This window comes from Borostomias antarcticus (genome assembly GCF_949987555.1).
Source record: "Borostomias antarcticus genome assembly, chromosome: 14".
Taxonomy (NCBI): Eukaryota; Metazoa; Chordata; class Actinopteri; order Stomiiformes; family Stomiidae; genus Borostomias; species Borostomias antarcticus.
Window position 1 is genome coordinate 14,066,428 of NC_140247.1, and position 14,805 is coordinate 14,081,232.

Genomic DNA, 14,805 nt, shown 5'->3' on the forward strand with positions numbered 1-14,805 from the left:
CCCATATACTGTACAAGCCTAAACGTGATCAAAACAGCCCACATGAACAAAATACTGGGCTAGCCAATAAACTGCAGTACAAAACTGTAACACGCAGGGGGCAAATGTTGCTCATTTGGACAAGGCGGGTGACGTGACTGTCTGTGTCATTTTCCTCCGCACACCAACTTCAACGCGTGTCAAGCCACTTTTTTTTTAATGGCTCGAGATCTACCAGCGTAGTCTCTGTGATCTCCTGATCGACCGCGATCGGTGTACTGGGCACCCCTGGCCTAGAGGTTGCAGGAACTTTCTCAGGAAGTTTTTTCAGGAACAGGAGCGTTTTTCCGGCGGAAGAACCCGGGCCGGTCCTGGTTGCTGTGTATACCGAAACTACGTCTGAAATGCAAGCGGATGTCCGCGGGTCTTGTGATGCGATGGGGGGAAGCAGAACGCCAACGTTCGCAGGAACCATGCAGTTCCCCTTCTGGGAAGTTCTGGGACTCGGTTCCTCAAAAGGTTCCTGACCCTGCGTGGAGGAGGGGCTCTGCAAGGCTCCGGCTGTGTGTGTGTGTGTGTGTGTGTGTGTGTGTGTGTGTGTGTGTGTGTGCGTGCGTGCGTGTATGTTCACCAACAGCGACTTAACTTATGAAGCATCCTGTGATTGAAGTTTTGATAAAAGTGGAGTGACAATTACTAAGTAATAGACTTACATGGAAGTGTGTGTGTGTGTGTGTGTGTGTGAGAGAGAGAGAGAGAGAGAGTGTGTGTTTGTGTGTATTTGTGAGTGGGTGAAGGACATGTGCATGTGTGTGTGTGTGTGTGTGTGTGTGTGTGTGTGTGTGTGGTGGTGGTGGGGGGGGGTCACAGTGCTTATCAGTAAACAGCATTCAGAAGAACTCAGCTGCTAACCTTCCTGTTTTAACAGAGCAGTTTCAAGCTGTTACACCACGACTGTGCTTCAGTCAGATAACACGACACTGCTGTCTCTCCGTCAATCTTCTCATTCTGGGAATTTGTGATTTAAAACGAAAGGCTTGACGCACTCTATGAGCAAAATACAGCAGAGCTGTCAGCCGTGCACAAAGGCTTATCTAAGAAAAAGCCACTGAGCCTTACTTTAAGCACACGTCACTGTTTCCTCTCACAACGCATCATGTGATTTCTCATCTTCTAAAAAAGAGGAAGGTGGCAGTTAGGCTGTGTGTCCACCAACAAGCTTTATGTAGCTGAACAGCGCCAAGCTTACAGCTGCGTAGAGCGCACTAGAGCCGGAGTTTAGAGCTGGCTAGGCTACCGATGTTTTACAGATACGTTAGCAACGAGTGTCGTGTTTTTGCAGACTGCAAAAGCCTGGTTAAGATAGCTAGCTAATGTTAGCTAGTGCTAACGTTCGCTGTCTCTGCGGTTTTGCCAAAAACAGACCGCTGTCGTCATCAGAACAGCCGTTTACAGCCTGCGCTCTAGCTCAAAAAGTTAATCTTTTTTCAACTGCCATAAAAGCCTAGAGCTCGTGGCGCTATCGCCTTAAAAAGCGCTTGGAACACAGCTCTCGTCTCTATAGCGCATTACCCATTGTAAACAATGAGAAAACAGCGCCAGCTCTAAAATACAGCTTGCCGGTGGACATGCACCCTTAGACTGGAGCGTAGGCACATATCAGACCCGATCGAATGATCGACTCGTTTTTAAGGTTCCTCGTGTGACATTGGACTTGGTCGGACTGCCTTTGCTTACGACGCTCCCTATACGTGGAACGCCCTCCAACAGACTTTAAAGCTTGAGGTGCTTCCTACTATGACAGAGTTTAAATCTATGGCCCTCAGCCATTGCACTTCATCCTGCAATTGTTTTAAATGATTCCATCTGTAACACTGTACATTGATCTGTTGTTCTTTATTATTGTTCTCCCTTAATTGTTTGTTTATGATTGTGTTAGCTCGTCAACACCACAAATGAGGGAAACCTCAGTGAAACCTCAGTAACGAGTTGAAATAAAGGTTTGAAATGAAATGAAGTTATAATAACACCTAGTTATGATCGCACAGGCTTTATAATAACACCTAGTTATGGTAGCACAGGCTTTATAATAACACCTAGTTATAACAGCACAGGCTTTATAATAACACCTAGTTATGGTAGCACAGGCTTTATAATAACACCTAGTTATAACAGCACAGGCTTTATAATAACACCTAGTTATAATAGCACAGGCTTTATAATACCACCTAGTTATGATAGCACCGGCTTTATAATAACACCGAGTTATAACAGCACAGGCTTTATAATAACACCTAGGTATGATAGCACAGGCTTTATAATAACACCTAGTTATGATAGCACAGGCTTTATAATAACGCCTGCTATAAACTGCTCTGTTTGGGCCAGGGGTCCTCATCAGAACCATCGATTCATTCACACTCGGTCACAGAATCAGAACTTCTAATTCACCCCATCATAAGCCTGGCACTGGGAACTGGGACTGCTAATGTGAGGCACTGAACCTAAAACACGCGTGCAAGCACAGGTCTCTCTCTCCTCTAAAACATGCAAACACCCTAGTCTCTCTCTCAACGCTCCGAAGTCTCACCTCTCTGTTTCTCTCTCTATCCATCACACACACACACACACACACACACACACATGCTAGTCCTCATTTTCTCTCAGTCTATTCTCTCTCCCAGCCAGAAGACTCAGTGCTATTTGAGAAGCACAGTTCCCCTATATCCCGACTGTTCATTGAGAAGCGGAGTGTATTGTCCAGTCACTCGGCAGTGAGGGTGGGATTAACTGAGACTGGGGCTTCTCAGTCTCAGTCCATATGTCAACACACCAGTAATAACTCACCATGTATGTCTAACATCACCAGTAATAACTCACCATGTATGTCTAACATCACCAGTAATAACTCACCATGAATGTCTAACATCACCAGTAATAACTCACCATACAGACCTAACACCAGCAGTAATAACTCACCATATAGACCTAACACCAGTGGCTTTTGAGGCCTGATAGCCCACATCCCTTGTCCTGTTTTGTGTCCTGTCCTTTTATTATTCTGTGATTATGTGCACTTTATACTGTTTTCTGTTTTAGTTTATTTTATATATTGTACAGCACTTTGGTGCAACTTCGGTTGATTTTAAACGTGCTTTATAAATAAAGTTGACCTTGACCAGTAATAACTCACCATATAGACCTAACACCAGTAATAACTCACCATATAGACCTAACACCAGTAATAACTCACCATACAGACCTAACAACACCAGTAATAACTCATCATGTATGTCTAACATCAGTAACTCCTCCCTAGCCCTCCTCCCTCCCTAACCCTCCTCTCTCCTTCCTCCACCTCCTCCTAACCCTCCTCTCTCCTTCCTCCTAACCCATCTCTCTCCTCCCACCCTCTGCTCTCTCCTTCCTCCTAACCCTCCTCTCTCCCTCCCTCTCCTCTCTCCTAACCCTCCTCTCTCCTTCCTCCCTAACCCTCATCTCTCCTTCCTTCCTAACCCTCCCCCTCCTCTCTCCTCCCTCCTAACCGTCCTCTCTCCTCCCTCCCTCCTCCTCTCCCCCCCTCCTCCTCTCCCCCCTCCTCTCTCCCTAACCCTCCTGTCTGTTTCCTTCACCTGGGCTGACCTTACCTGCCTCCTGTCGCCATCCAACCCTAGAGGTGTGTGTGTGTGTGTGAGAGAGAGATGGGGCCTGGGCTTCGAAGACAGGAAGTTGCTGAGGGTGGAAGACACACAAAACAGGAAGTGGGAACTAGGCTATGGGCTTAGTGTGCACTGCAGTGCAACGTACGCTGGCACACACACCGTTTGTGACGTAACCCCGGTAACATTTGAACTACACACAAGGCGTCAGCCATGGTTATTTTGATAGCTAGCTAGCTAGTTGGCTTGATGTCAAGAAAGTGGACTGGGCTATCCAAATGTTAGCTGGCCAGCTAGCAGCTAGCTAACGTTGTCCCCCTCCGCTGCCACCATAGCAGAAAATCAGGAAAAAACATCGTAGCTATACGACCTCCTCATTACCAAAACTGCCCGTTTCCCATCAATTCATGAGCTGAAGAGAAAAACGATATGTAGCTACTCACATTGGATACCCTTGGAAATGACCCACTGGAAGTTGTCCGGTTGATGTAACAACTGAGCCAGCTGGCCAGAACGGTGACATAAGTTGACATGAACGATTTTCAATCTGTGTCTCCACTGTCTGTCTGTCTCTTGGCTGCCATGCCTGCCGCAGCACTATAGTCACTATTTCGCACTCTAAGTATAATATGTTAAAATTAGCCAAAACCTACATTTTCCTTTTGGTGAATTTTGGAGCTGTCTGGAGTTCATGTTCAGATTTGTAAAAGGTTCTAAAATGTTATCTGGCTATTGTCCAGTCTGTAAAAGGTAGTTTTAGAAAAAAGTCAGCACATTTTATAATACCGCGATAATACTGATAACCGTGCTAATTTTGTTTACTATAATCGTGATATGAAATTTTCATACCGTTACATCTCTAATGCCCGTTGACGTGCATGTTCGGAACGGGCCAAAACGGGCAGGTTTTGTGCTGATTTCTCCAGAGTCGCTGATCCAAACAACTTTACATGTGACACTGCACTTCCTGAGGTCCTGAGCAATACACATGCTGCACATCAAGTTCATAGAGTGCCTGGTTCTCGATATAGTCGTGATACAAACACAGACAGACAGACAGACTGAGGTCGAGAGAGGTCCAGACAGAGCGGGAGAGATTTCCTGGAATTATAGTAAGATTGTCTCATACTAGATCTGTTTGCTTCCTGTATGCTCAACCCGTGTGTGTGTGTGTGTGTGTGGGGGGGGGGAGGTTCAGTAGTTTCATACATGCCACCAGGGGGGGGGGGGGTTCAGTAGTTTCGTACATGCCACCAGAGGACAGCTGGGGCGGACAGCCATTGGCAAGAGCTCAGCTCTAATTCCTGCTTCTAGAACACAACAGCTGTCCCTCCATACAGACGGCTGCTGGGTCACACAGTCCCTACTCTCTCTCCCTATCTCTCCACCACTCTCTCCCTATCTCTCTCCCTGCTCTCCTCTACTCTCTCCCTCTCTCTCTCTCTCCCTGCTCCCTCTCTCTCTCCGCCACTCGCTCTCTCTCCCTGCTCTCCTCACTCCGTCTCTCTCTCTGCTCTCTCCCTTTGTCTCTCCCCAGCGTTAAGGTGTGTTCTCCCTAGAGGGTCTGGATGTTGCCTGTTGTTCAGGGCAGGCAGGAGACTATAATGTTTGTCTCTAGGTTCAACTACTACAGCCCTAAACCAGCCCTTGTGTGTGTGTGTGTGTGTGTGTGTGTGTGTGTGTGTGTGTGTGTGTGTGTATGCGTGCATGAGTGAGTGAGATAAAAGAGATGTGGTCCGTGTTGGATCTCCTGAAACATCATCAAGCTTAACCCACTTCTCCATCTCAAACTGTCTCCCTCTCTCTCCATCTCACTGTTTCCCTCTCCCTCTCTATCTCAAACTATCTCTCCCTCTCTCTCTCAGCAGTAGCACAACAGGAAGAAACCAGCTACAGTGCTGCCCAGAGAGGAAAGCAAAGGAAAGCTCTCTAACTCCTCTCTCTCTTTCTCTAGACCCTCTCTCACCTCTCTCTCTTTCTCTAGCCCCTCTCTCACCTCTCTCTCTTTCTCTAACTCATTTATCTCTAACTCTATTACCTCTCTCTTTCTAACTCCTCTCTCTAACTCCTCTCCCCTCCAACTCCTCTCTCTCTTCTTCCTCTGTCTCTCCCTCTCTCGCTGCTCTTCCTCTACCTCCTCTCTCTCTCTAACCTCTCTCTCTCCTCCTCTCTGAAACCCCAACACTTCCAAACCCTTCCGGAAGGGTGGGCTGGACCATCGACTTCTTAAAAATGGATCAGAAAAAAAAAAGTGATAGTCAGAATCATCCCCTACTTCTCCTCTAAACTCTGGTCCCACTAGGGAATCAAACTGGACTGAAACCTAGTCTCTCTCTCTCTCTTAACTCTGGCTCGTTTCCTTCCTCTCTTTTTCTCCATCTCTCTCTCGCCCATTTACCTCCCTATTTTCTCCCCCTCGTCTCTCCCCTCTTCTCTATCTGGGGCTGAGCCTGCCCTACTTCTCACAGTGGAGAGAGAGAAAGAGAGAGAGAGAGAGAGAGAGAGAGAGAGGGGGGAGCATAGGTTTTCGTACCAGACTGCCGGCTGTGAAAATTACCCGAATCCCTTTTTTCCCCTCCCTCTGATCTGATATGTACATTTTATACGTTTTATATTTAGCTCTTTCTCTCTACTCTGACTCACTCCACTGCTCCCTCTTTCCTCCCCTCCATCTCCTCCCCCTCTCCTCCTCCTCTCCTCTCTCCCCCGGTGAAGTAATCCCTCTCTTCACCCTCTCATGCTGAATCCCTCACTGATAAACTCTCCTAAGCCTACTGACCGACTACATTAGTAAGTTAAAGTGCTAGAGAGACAGACGTCATACGGATTTGACGTCAACAACTAGGACTGGGACACATTGACTGAACCAGCAGACAGGGTGAGAAGACCACCCCCGGGAGAGACACAGAGAGATACTGTCCAGCGTTTCTAGAGAGACACAGAGAGATACTGTCCAGCGTTTCTAGAGAGACAGAGAGATACTGTCCAGCGTTTCTGCCTGGGCGATCTAGATTCACATTTAAGCTACTCTCTCTCTCTGTCTCTCTCTCTGTCTCTCAAACACATCCTCCTTCTCCCTCTGCTCTCCTCCTCTCTCCTGCTGATACACCCGTCTCTCTCTCTAACTCCTCTCTAGTCTCTCCTGTTGATACACCTGTCTCTCTCTAACTCCTCTCTAGTCTCTCCTGTTGATACACCCGTCTCTCTCTCTAACTCCTCTCTAGTCTCTCCTGCTGATACACCCGTCTCTCTCTCTAACTCCTCTCTAGTCTCTCCTGCTGATACACCCGTCTCTCTCTCTAACTCCTCTCTAGTCTCTCCTGCTGATACACCTGTCTCTCTCTCTAACTCCTCTCTAGTCTCTCCTGCTGATACACCCGTCTCTCTCTCTAACTCCTCTCTAGTCTCTCCTGCTGATACACCCGTATCTCTCTCTAACTCCTCTCTAGTCTCTCCTGCTGATACACCTGTCTCTCTCTCTAACTCCTCTCTAGTCTCTCCTGCTGATACACCTGTCTCTCTCTCTCTCTCTCTCTAACTCCTCTCTAGTCTCTCCTGCTGATACATCCGTCTCTCTCTCTAACTCCTCTCTAGTCTCTCCTGCTGATACACCCGTCTCTCTCTCTAACTCCTCTCTAGTCTCTCCTGCTGATACACCTGTCTCTCTCTCTAACTCCTCTCTAGTCTCTCCTGCTGATACATCCGTCTCTCTCTCTAACTCCTCTCTAGTCTCTCCTGCTGATACACCCGCCTCTCTCTCTAACTCCTCTCTAGTCTCTCCTGCTGATACACCTGTCTCTCTCTCTAACTCCTCTCTAGTCTCTCCTGCTGATACATCCGTCTCTCTCTCTAACTCCTCTCTAGTCTCTCCTGCTGATACACCCGTCTCTCTCTCTAACTCCTCTCTAGTCTCTCCTGCTGATACACCTGTCTCTCTCTCCAACTCCTCTCTAGTCTCTCCTGCTGATACATCCGTCTCTCTCTCTAACTCCTCTCTAGTCTCTCCTGCTGATACACCCGCCTCTCTCTCTAACTCCTCTCTAGTCTCTCCTGCTGATACACCTCTCTCTCTCTCTAACTCCTCTCTAGTCTCTCCTGCTGATACATCCGTCTCTCTCTCTAACTCCTCTCTAGTCTCTCCTGCTGATACACCCGTCTCTCTCTCTAACTCCTCTCTAGTCTCTCCTGCTGATACACCTGTCTCTCTCTCTAACTCCTCTCTAGTCTCTCCTGCTGATACACCTGTCTCTCTCTCTAACTCCTCTCTAGTCTCTCCTGCTGATACACCCGTCTCTCTCTCTAACTCCTCTCTAGTGAAATTCAACATATAGGCTACAAGAAAAAACGAATGATCAGTTGTCGATATGCAACAGCAAGGAACAGTAAGTAAAAAAAAAAATACAGGACAAAATTATGTTGTCAGATACAACAAAAAGGACATCTGTCAGGTGACTGTCACTCACTGTCCATCAGTATATGGCAGGAAAAATAAAAAATAAAATAGATATAACAATAAGCAATAACAATTAACAGTCAATGAATTTGCACAGTAAATGAACACTAACACAAAAACAGTGTGTGTATGTAGATGTGTGTGTGTGTGCATGTATAAATAATATAACATTAACATTAGTGACATTTATGGAAAAAAAATATATACACATACATACATACACACACACACACAAGTACTGTAACAGATGTGTGTCAGTATTTGATTTCTCCTGCTGCTGATACTAGTCTCTCTCCTCTCTCTAGATTCATCTCCTCTCTCGTCTCTCCTCTCCCTCCCTCTGTCATCCATATTTATGTCTATTGCTAGCACTGCTGGGGGAGCGCACACACATGCGCACACACGCGCACACACACACACGCACGCACACATACACGCGCGCACACACACATGCACACACACCTCCGAAATATGAGTGTTCTCCCCGCCTGCATGTTGTCACAGATGGGTACCTGTTGCCAATCGACACAAGCCAGTGTTGTGATGACTAACTTTCGCTGATCTGTCGTTCGCCCCCTGGAAAGGTTGCATGGAAACCGGAACATTCTGCAAGATATTTTCTGTTTACATACATACAGAAAAACAAGCAAAAATCCCTGGTCCAAGACAAGCATACAGGGAGGCTCTGACAGCCAGGTCTGTGACAGCCCAAGCTAGCCCTAGACCAGTCAGATGAGAAGCCTCTGGACTGATAACAGCCCCACAAAACATTCAGAAGAAATCCAGTAGTCTTTCTAGATTAAGTGAGTGTTTCTAGAGTGAACCTTGCTATGATTTAGTGAGTGTTTCTAGAGTGAACCTTGCTATGATTTAGTGAGTGTTTCTAGAGTGAACCTAGCTATGATTTAGTGAGTGTTTCTAGAGTGAACCTTGCTATGATTTAGTGAGTGTTTCTAGAGTGAACCTAGCTATGATTTAGTGAGTGTTTCTAGATTGAACCTAGCTATGATTTAGTGAGTGTTTCTAGATTGAACCTAGCTATGCGGAGTCTTTGCTTGCACCGACACACATCGTTAAAAACACTATGAGAGCTGACTGAGGTTTATCCGTTTGCTGCACTTCTTGACACACGCACGCGCAGATGGGCTCACGGTATCTCTCTCACGCACACACTGCGTCATTCCCAATGGAAGGGAGATCAAGCCGATGACGTCTCTCGGGTGTTTGAAACGCCGGGTCGTCTCCCTACCTCAGACCCAGTGACGTTAACCACGGAGATTACGGTGATTACATTTAAATCCCAGAAGCTGCTCCACGCTCTTTCTAATATCTCCGCTGTCCCATCATCAAGCTCAGAGAAAGGCTTGAGCTCTTTGCAGAGAGAGAGAGACAGACAGACAAAGAGAGAGAGACAGAGAGCGAGAGAGATAGAGACAGAGAGCGAGAGAGACAGAGAGAGACAGACAGAGAGAGAGAGACAGAGAGAAACAGACAGAGAAACAGACAGACAGAGAGACAGAGAGCGAGAGACAGACGGAGAGAGACAGAGAGCGAGAGACAGACGGAGAGAGACAGAGAGCGAGAGAGACAGAGAGAGAGACAGAGAGAGACAGAGAGAGAGACAGAGAGAGAGACAGACAGACAGAGAGAGAGAGACAGAGAGCGAGAGAGACAGACAGACAGAGAGGCCGAGAGAGAGAGAGAGAGAGACGGAGCGAGAGACAGAGATAGAGAGAGTGGGGCTTTGGGTAAGCTGGCCAAGATGACCCCCAGCCTGCCTCTGACCTCCAGCCTCCATGTCTCTTTGTGGGAAACGTGTTCTGTGGAGAAGTGGAACCTCCTCCGTGTTCTAGGAACACACACTGAAAGAGCTTGTTCTGGAAGACTCCTTGGGCAGAACAAAGAACAACCACACCGACACACGCAGCACAATGAACACATTTGATCTGCACTGTGCCGGAGATGGAACCAGAAAGAAGTGCCCAGTGAAGCCATCCTCCACCCATAATGCACGGAGTCAGCGTATACAGTTGTGGGATGTGTACCGGGAGTGGGCTTCTTTAGTTAAGAGCCAGCAGGCCGATTCGATTTTTTGTGTGGTCTAAGATGTAAGCATTTATTCAAAAGTAAGAATACAAATAAATATCAGTGATTAAAATAGTTAATATAAAAACAATGTTGAGCGATTTTAACTTTCTGTAGGAAAAGCAATATGTAATGAAAACGACCAATGTAAAAAAAGAAAAAAAAGAAGAAAAAAAAAGGCCCATGACATAATATGGTTTGAGAATCTACTGTTCTTTGTAGTGATAATGTTGCTATTAACAGATGCGTGCCTAGTGGCACACAATAACGTTGTTATTAACCAATGCATTTAAGTCCATTGTTAACCGTTCAGACTTGGGTTTCTATGGTTGCATCTCAGGTTACAGAAGACTACTGACCATAATTATACGTTATAGGCTAGTGTTGCTGTTAAGCATATTTTGCCTACAAGGCTTACTGGTAACATGTCAAGATGACTGCTGCAAATGTGAAATGTTCTGTGTAATACGACACATATGTAACTGATGAATATTGTGTTTCTTTGGCCCGTGCCTCACGCAAGGGAAGATAGCAGCAAGGAGACAGACACTGAGAGCTTCCTGCCAGCAAGATGGTGTTATGGGAGCCATCTCCATGGCGTGGACACAAGTCGTGAGGACGTCCTACCCAAACATTTGTGGACATAATCAAGATGGAGGCGGAGGTGGAGACGACCGATGAGATGGCCAGGTGTGTATGGAGGACCGGGATAACTGGAGACAAAGATGGGAGGCCCGTCTGTGGACGACCCGGTGTTGACCAGGCATATCCTCCTGTCCACTCACCACCACTGGCAGATCAATGAAAGGACTGGGTGTAGTATGATACACACGCAACATCTGACCATTGCGTTACATTCGCTTCTCGCTTGGAGACGTCTGTTCTGTTTGGAGTTTGTTATTCAGAGTGCGCTCTCAGGCAGTGAGCGCAGAACTACAGAGCTCCCGGAGGCCTCCCAGAGCTGGGCCGCGTGTGTTGAGACATCCAGAGGGGCTCCTTACATCACAGGCCTCTCGCTGCATGCCTCGACGTCAATCGCGGAACTAGAGAGCGCTGCTCTGCACAGTCTGACTGAACCCCGGACTCCCCCATCTAACGGCATCACTAACTCAGTCACAGCTGGAAGATCATTAATATGACCTAGCTCCGTCTGATCTTTCCACCATGATCGAACCGCCTAAGAGTCATCTGATCTATATTGTGAATATAACGACTATGACTAATGATAATTGTACCCACAATGCACCTAGTCCCGATACTAACCTAAGAATTCTAACATTTAGAACAAGCTCCAAAGGAGCTACTGAACACCTCAAGCTCTGAACGCTGTGGATTTAGAAAGCAGACGGGCTCCTGGGTAGAACAGACTATACATTTACAGAGACACCAAGAACATCGTTTTAAATGTACAAAGCAAAATGTACCTGGCAAAGGGAAAAATGAATTGTGGAAGTGCCCCCATTGTTGCCTCTGGTACATATGTGAAGGACATGTCACGGAAAGCAGGCACAAACTAACCAACAGAGGCCAATCTAATAGAAGCCCCCCACCCCACCCCCTCTACAGAACGGGCGTAGTCAGGGGGGCGGAACTAAATATTGGAAAGGTGTTTGCATGCTTTGCATATAGACCATCCTTGAAAACATTCATACTGGAAATCGTGAGACATTTCCTTGGAACTAGTTTGTGTAATGTGATCATCTGGGATCTAATTCAAAATCAAGCCAAGATGACAACTGCTGACGGAAGAGCTGTTCTCAAAGGCCTGAGGACTGATGGCGGTTACAAGAGAACAGCAATTAGCCTATACATTCTTACCAACTTTTGGTTGTACAATTTGCTGAGTTATACCAGTCAATTGACGTTTCCGTATGGCAAATACTACAATTACTTTCACAACACGATGAGGCCCCACAGCCCACATAGCTTACAGATCGTCTATGGTGATAAAAAAAAAAACAGTTATAAAGTTGTTACTGTAAAAAAGTAAAAAAAAAAAAAAAATGTAAATGAAACAGAAATGGAATTAAAGCAACAATGATTACCTTTAGTATTTCCCCGCGTTTAAAACTTAGCTCGTCGTCCGCCGTGGCTTTGAAATCGTATTTGGCGATGGCCTCCATGACTGCGGCGGTGGGATGTGTGAGGTGTGTAGCTACAGCAGTGCGTCCCAGGAGCAGTCACACAGTACAAACACACACAGACCCAGACTTCTGTGACCGGCTGCACTTCTCCGAGTCTGTCCGCCCGTCTAGGACCCGTCCCCGCCGGTAGGATCCTCACATACAGGGGACAGTTAGGAACCTGTAAACGAGGGACATGTGTCGCTCAGATCTGGAAAGACCATCTGACTTCAAGACGTCGGTCCGTTTTCAGCCGTTCAATAGCTAATATAGATGAAAATGGACAAGATATCTAACAAGATAAAAGTAGTCTATCCCTATGGACTACTGTTATGATGTAACCGCGCCCGTCCGTGACATATAGACTCTCAAAAACAGGATGAAACGTCTCTGACGTTGGTCTGATTCTGCGCCAATAATCTGCTGAAATGAACGATCCGATCCGACAGAGGAGAAGACGAGATGTCGCTGGTAGCGATGCACTCCCAATAATTTTAGACTCAAGGTTTGACAGGACAGGGGGTCCACAGCACGCAGAGGCTAGCTAGCCTAACCTAGCTACTACTAGCACACTGGCTAGCAAACGTCGACGGAGTCCGCGGATATCACATTACTAACGTTGACAGTCCGTCCGTCAGTTTTTATACATGAATATAGACGTGGTTAACTGGCAAGCTAATAGCGAGTACTACTAGAGAATCCACCCATGCAAAGGTATAGCGGCGTAGCTAAGATAGCTAGCGCTACCCTCCCCGCTACTGCTAAGATTAACAATCACTACATCAGCCACAAGCTAAACAACACAGCTAGTAGTGGCTATAGCCAACATTAGTTACTAAACGAGCTAGTATACAGTGACAATATCCGTTAAGATTTGAGAAGATGAACTAAGCTTTATGAATTCATCGTCTCAGCGGAACAGAGGCCTGCTAGCTCGCTGCTAGCCAACACGGCAAAGAAGAAAACACATTTTTCATAGGGTTAGTTCGTTTCAATTGCACTGGGCGATGGCCCGTCAATCCCTAGTGCAGTGTTCTAGCTCAACAAACCCGTATTGATATACATGATTCTCCTTTGCTATGACTACCAAAGGCAAATATAAAAAGATAAACGCTTTTTAATCCATGCTAACCAACTATTAAGTTGTGTTCTTGAGGCAAACCACTGATTTTAGCTACACCATTTGCCACTCTGCCCACTCGACATCAACCTCGTAGCTAGGCTACTTGTAACAGACCTGATTTAGGAAAACAAATCTTTGTTAAAAATATACACGTATACGTATTGCGTACATAACATACACATGCCTACATAGTTTGTGATGACGTACATGGCTAAATGTAAACAACGTTTGACCAATACTGACAGGTGCAGCGTAGGATGACCCTGTCACCCTAAACGAATGACGCCGTACCATCCTAGCAAGCTAACGGTTAGCTAGTTACCGTTAGCTCGCGTCGCGAACCGTGTCTGGACAACTTTTACTAGCTATAACGACACACACAAAAAAACTTACCCCTCCAGTCAATCGTTTTTTATTCCAACGTCTTGTTAAATAAAATGTCCCCAGTATTTGAATTTCTTTCTTTTGTGTCCTTTCACAGACGTGAAATAAAAAATACGTCTGTTTTCGCCAGAGCTAGCGACGTTTATTTCCGCTTCCTTCCAGATGCTGTTGCTGCGCTGCTGCCTGCCAACCTCTCCCTAGTCTCGAGATGCCAGGCCTCTCCCTCACGGTTGCAGCGGAGGATATCGCGATATGTTCGCCCCAATCCACTGGATAGGCCCACATCTGTATTATTATTAATTTGCAAGAATGTATTATTTAGTAGCACAGCAGTCAACCACCATTATATATAAAATAACATGTTTGTAGGCCTATTATGCAATCATGGCATGGGATGTCTCTGGACACAGGATTATGGTATGGCATTGTTATTCTTCATGGTAACTCTGTTAACTCTGTTCAAAGCAATGTGTTTATTTGTGACCTGTCATAAATATACAGCAAAAACCTGAGAAGTTACCTCTTCAATCACATTTTCTGTTTGAACTGTGGTGTACTGTGCAGATATAGACAAGCGCGACATCTAGTGGAGAACTATTGAACTGGTCCCGGACAGGTCCTCCGGTGTCTCTCTCCCTTCCTCCCTCTCTCTTTCTTTCCCTCTCTTTCTCTGTCTTTCTCTGTCTTTCTCTTTCTTTCTCTCTCTCTCTCTTTCTCTCTTCTCTCTCTCTCTCTCTCTCTCTCTCTCTCTCTCTCTCTCTCTGTCTCTCTCTCTCTCACACACACACCCACACCCACACACACTCCTAACCAGTCATGTCTGGTGTTCTGCTGGCTGAGGGCCAGGTTTAGGAACTGATCGTTAACTCTCAGTTTATTACAGGGTATGGTGCTGTGACTGACGTGTCTCATCTGTGGATGACCAGCTGCCACACTCCTCCATCTCTCGTCTCTGCTTCATTCTCTAATCAGTTTCCTGAATTCTCTAATCAGTTTCCT

General features: G+C 46.3%; 1 protein-coding gene across 1 annotated transcript in view; it reads right to left on the reverse strand.

Annotated features, from left to right (window-relative positions):
* The window catches only part of grb2b (growth factor receptor-bound protein 2b), a 33,793-nt gene extending 19,830 nt beyond the window's left edge, over positions 1–13,963 (reverse strand). Inside the window, exons 1-2 of the mRNA XM_084448271.1 lie at positions 13,816–13,963; positions 12,222–12,480 (exon numbers count right to left, since the gene is read on the reverse strand). Coding sequence (XP_084304397.1) covers positions 12,222–12,299 — 78 coding nt within the window. The 5' untranslated portion in view covers positions 12,300–12,480; positions 13,816–13,963. The remainder of the gene's footprint in view (positions 1–12,221; positions 12,481–13,815) is intronic.
* Positions 13,964–14,805: the final 842 nt, after the last annotated feature.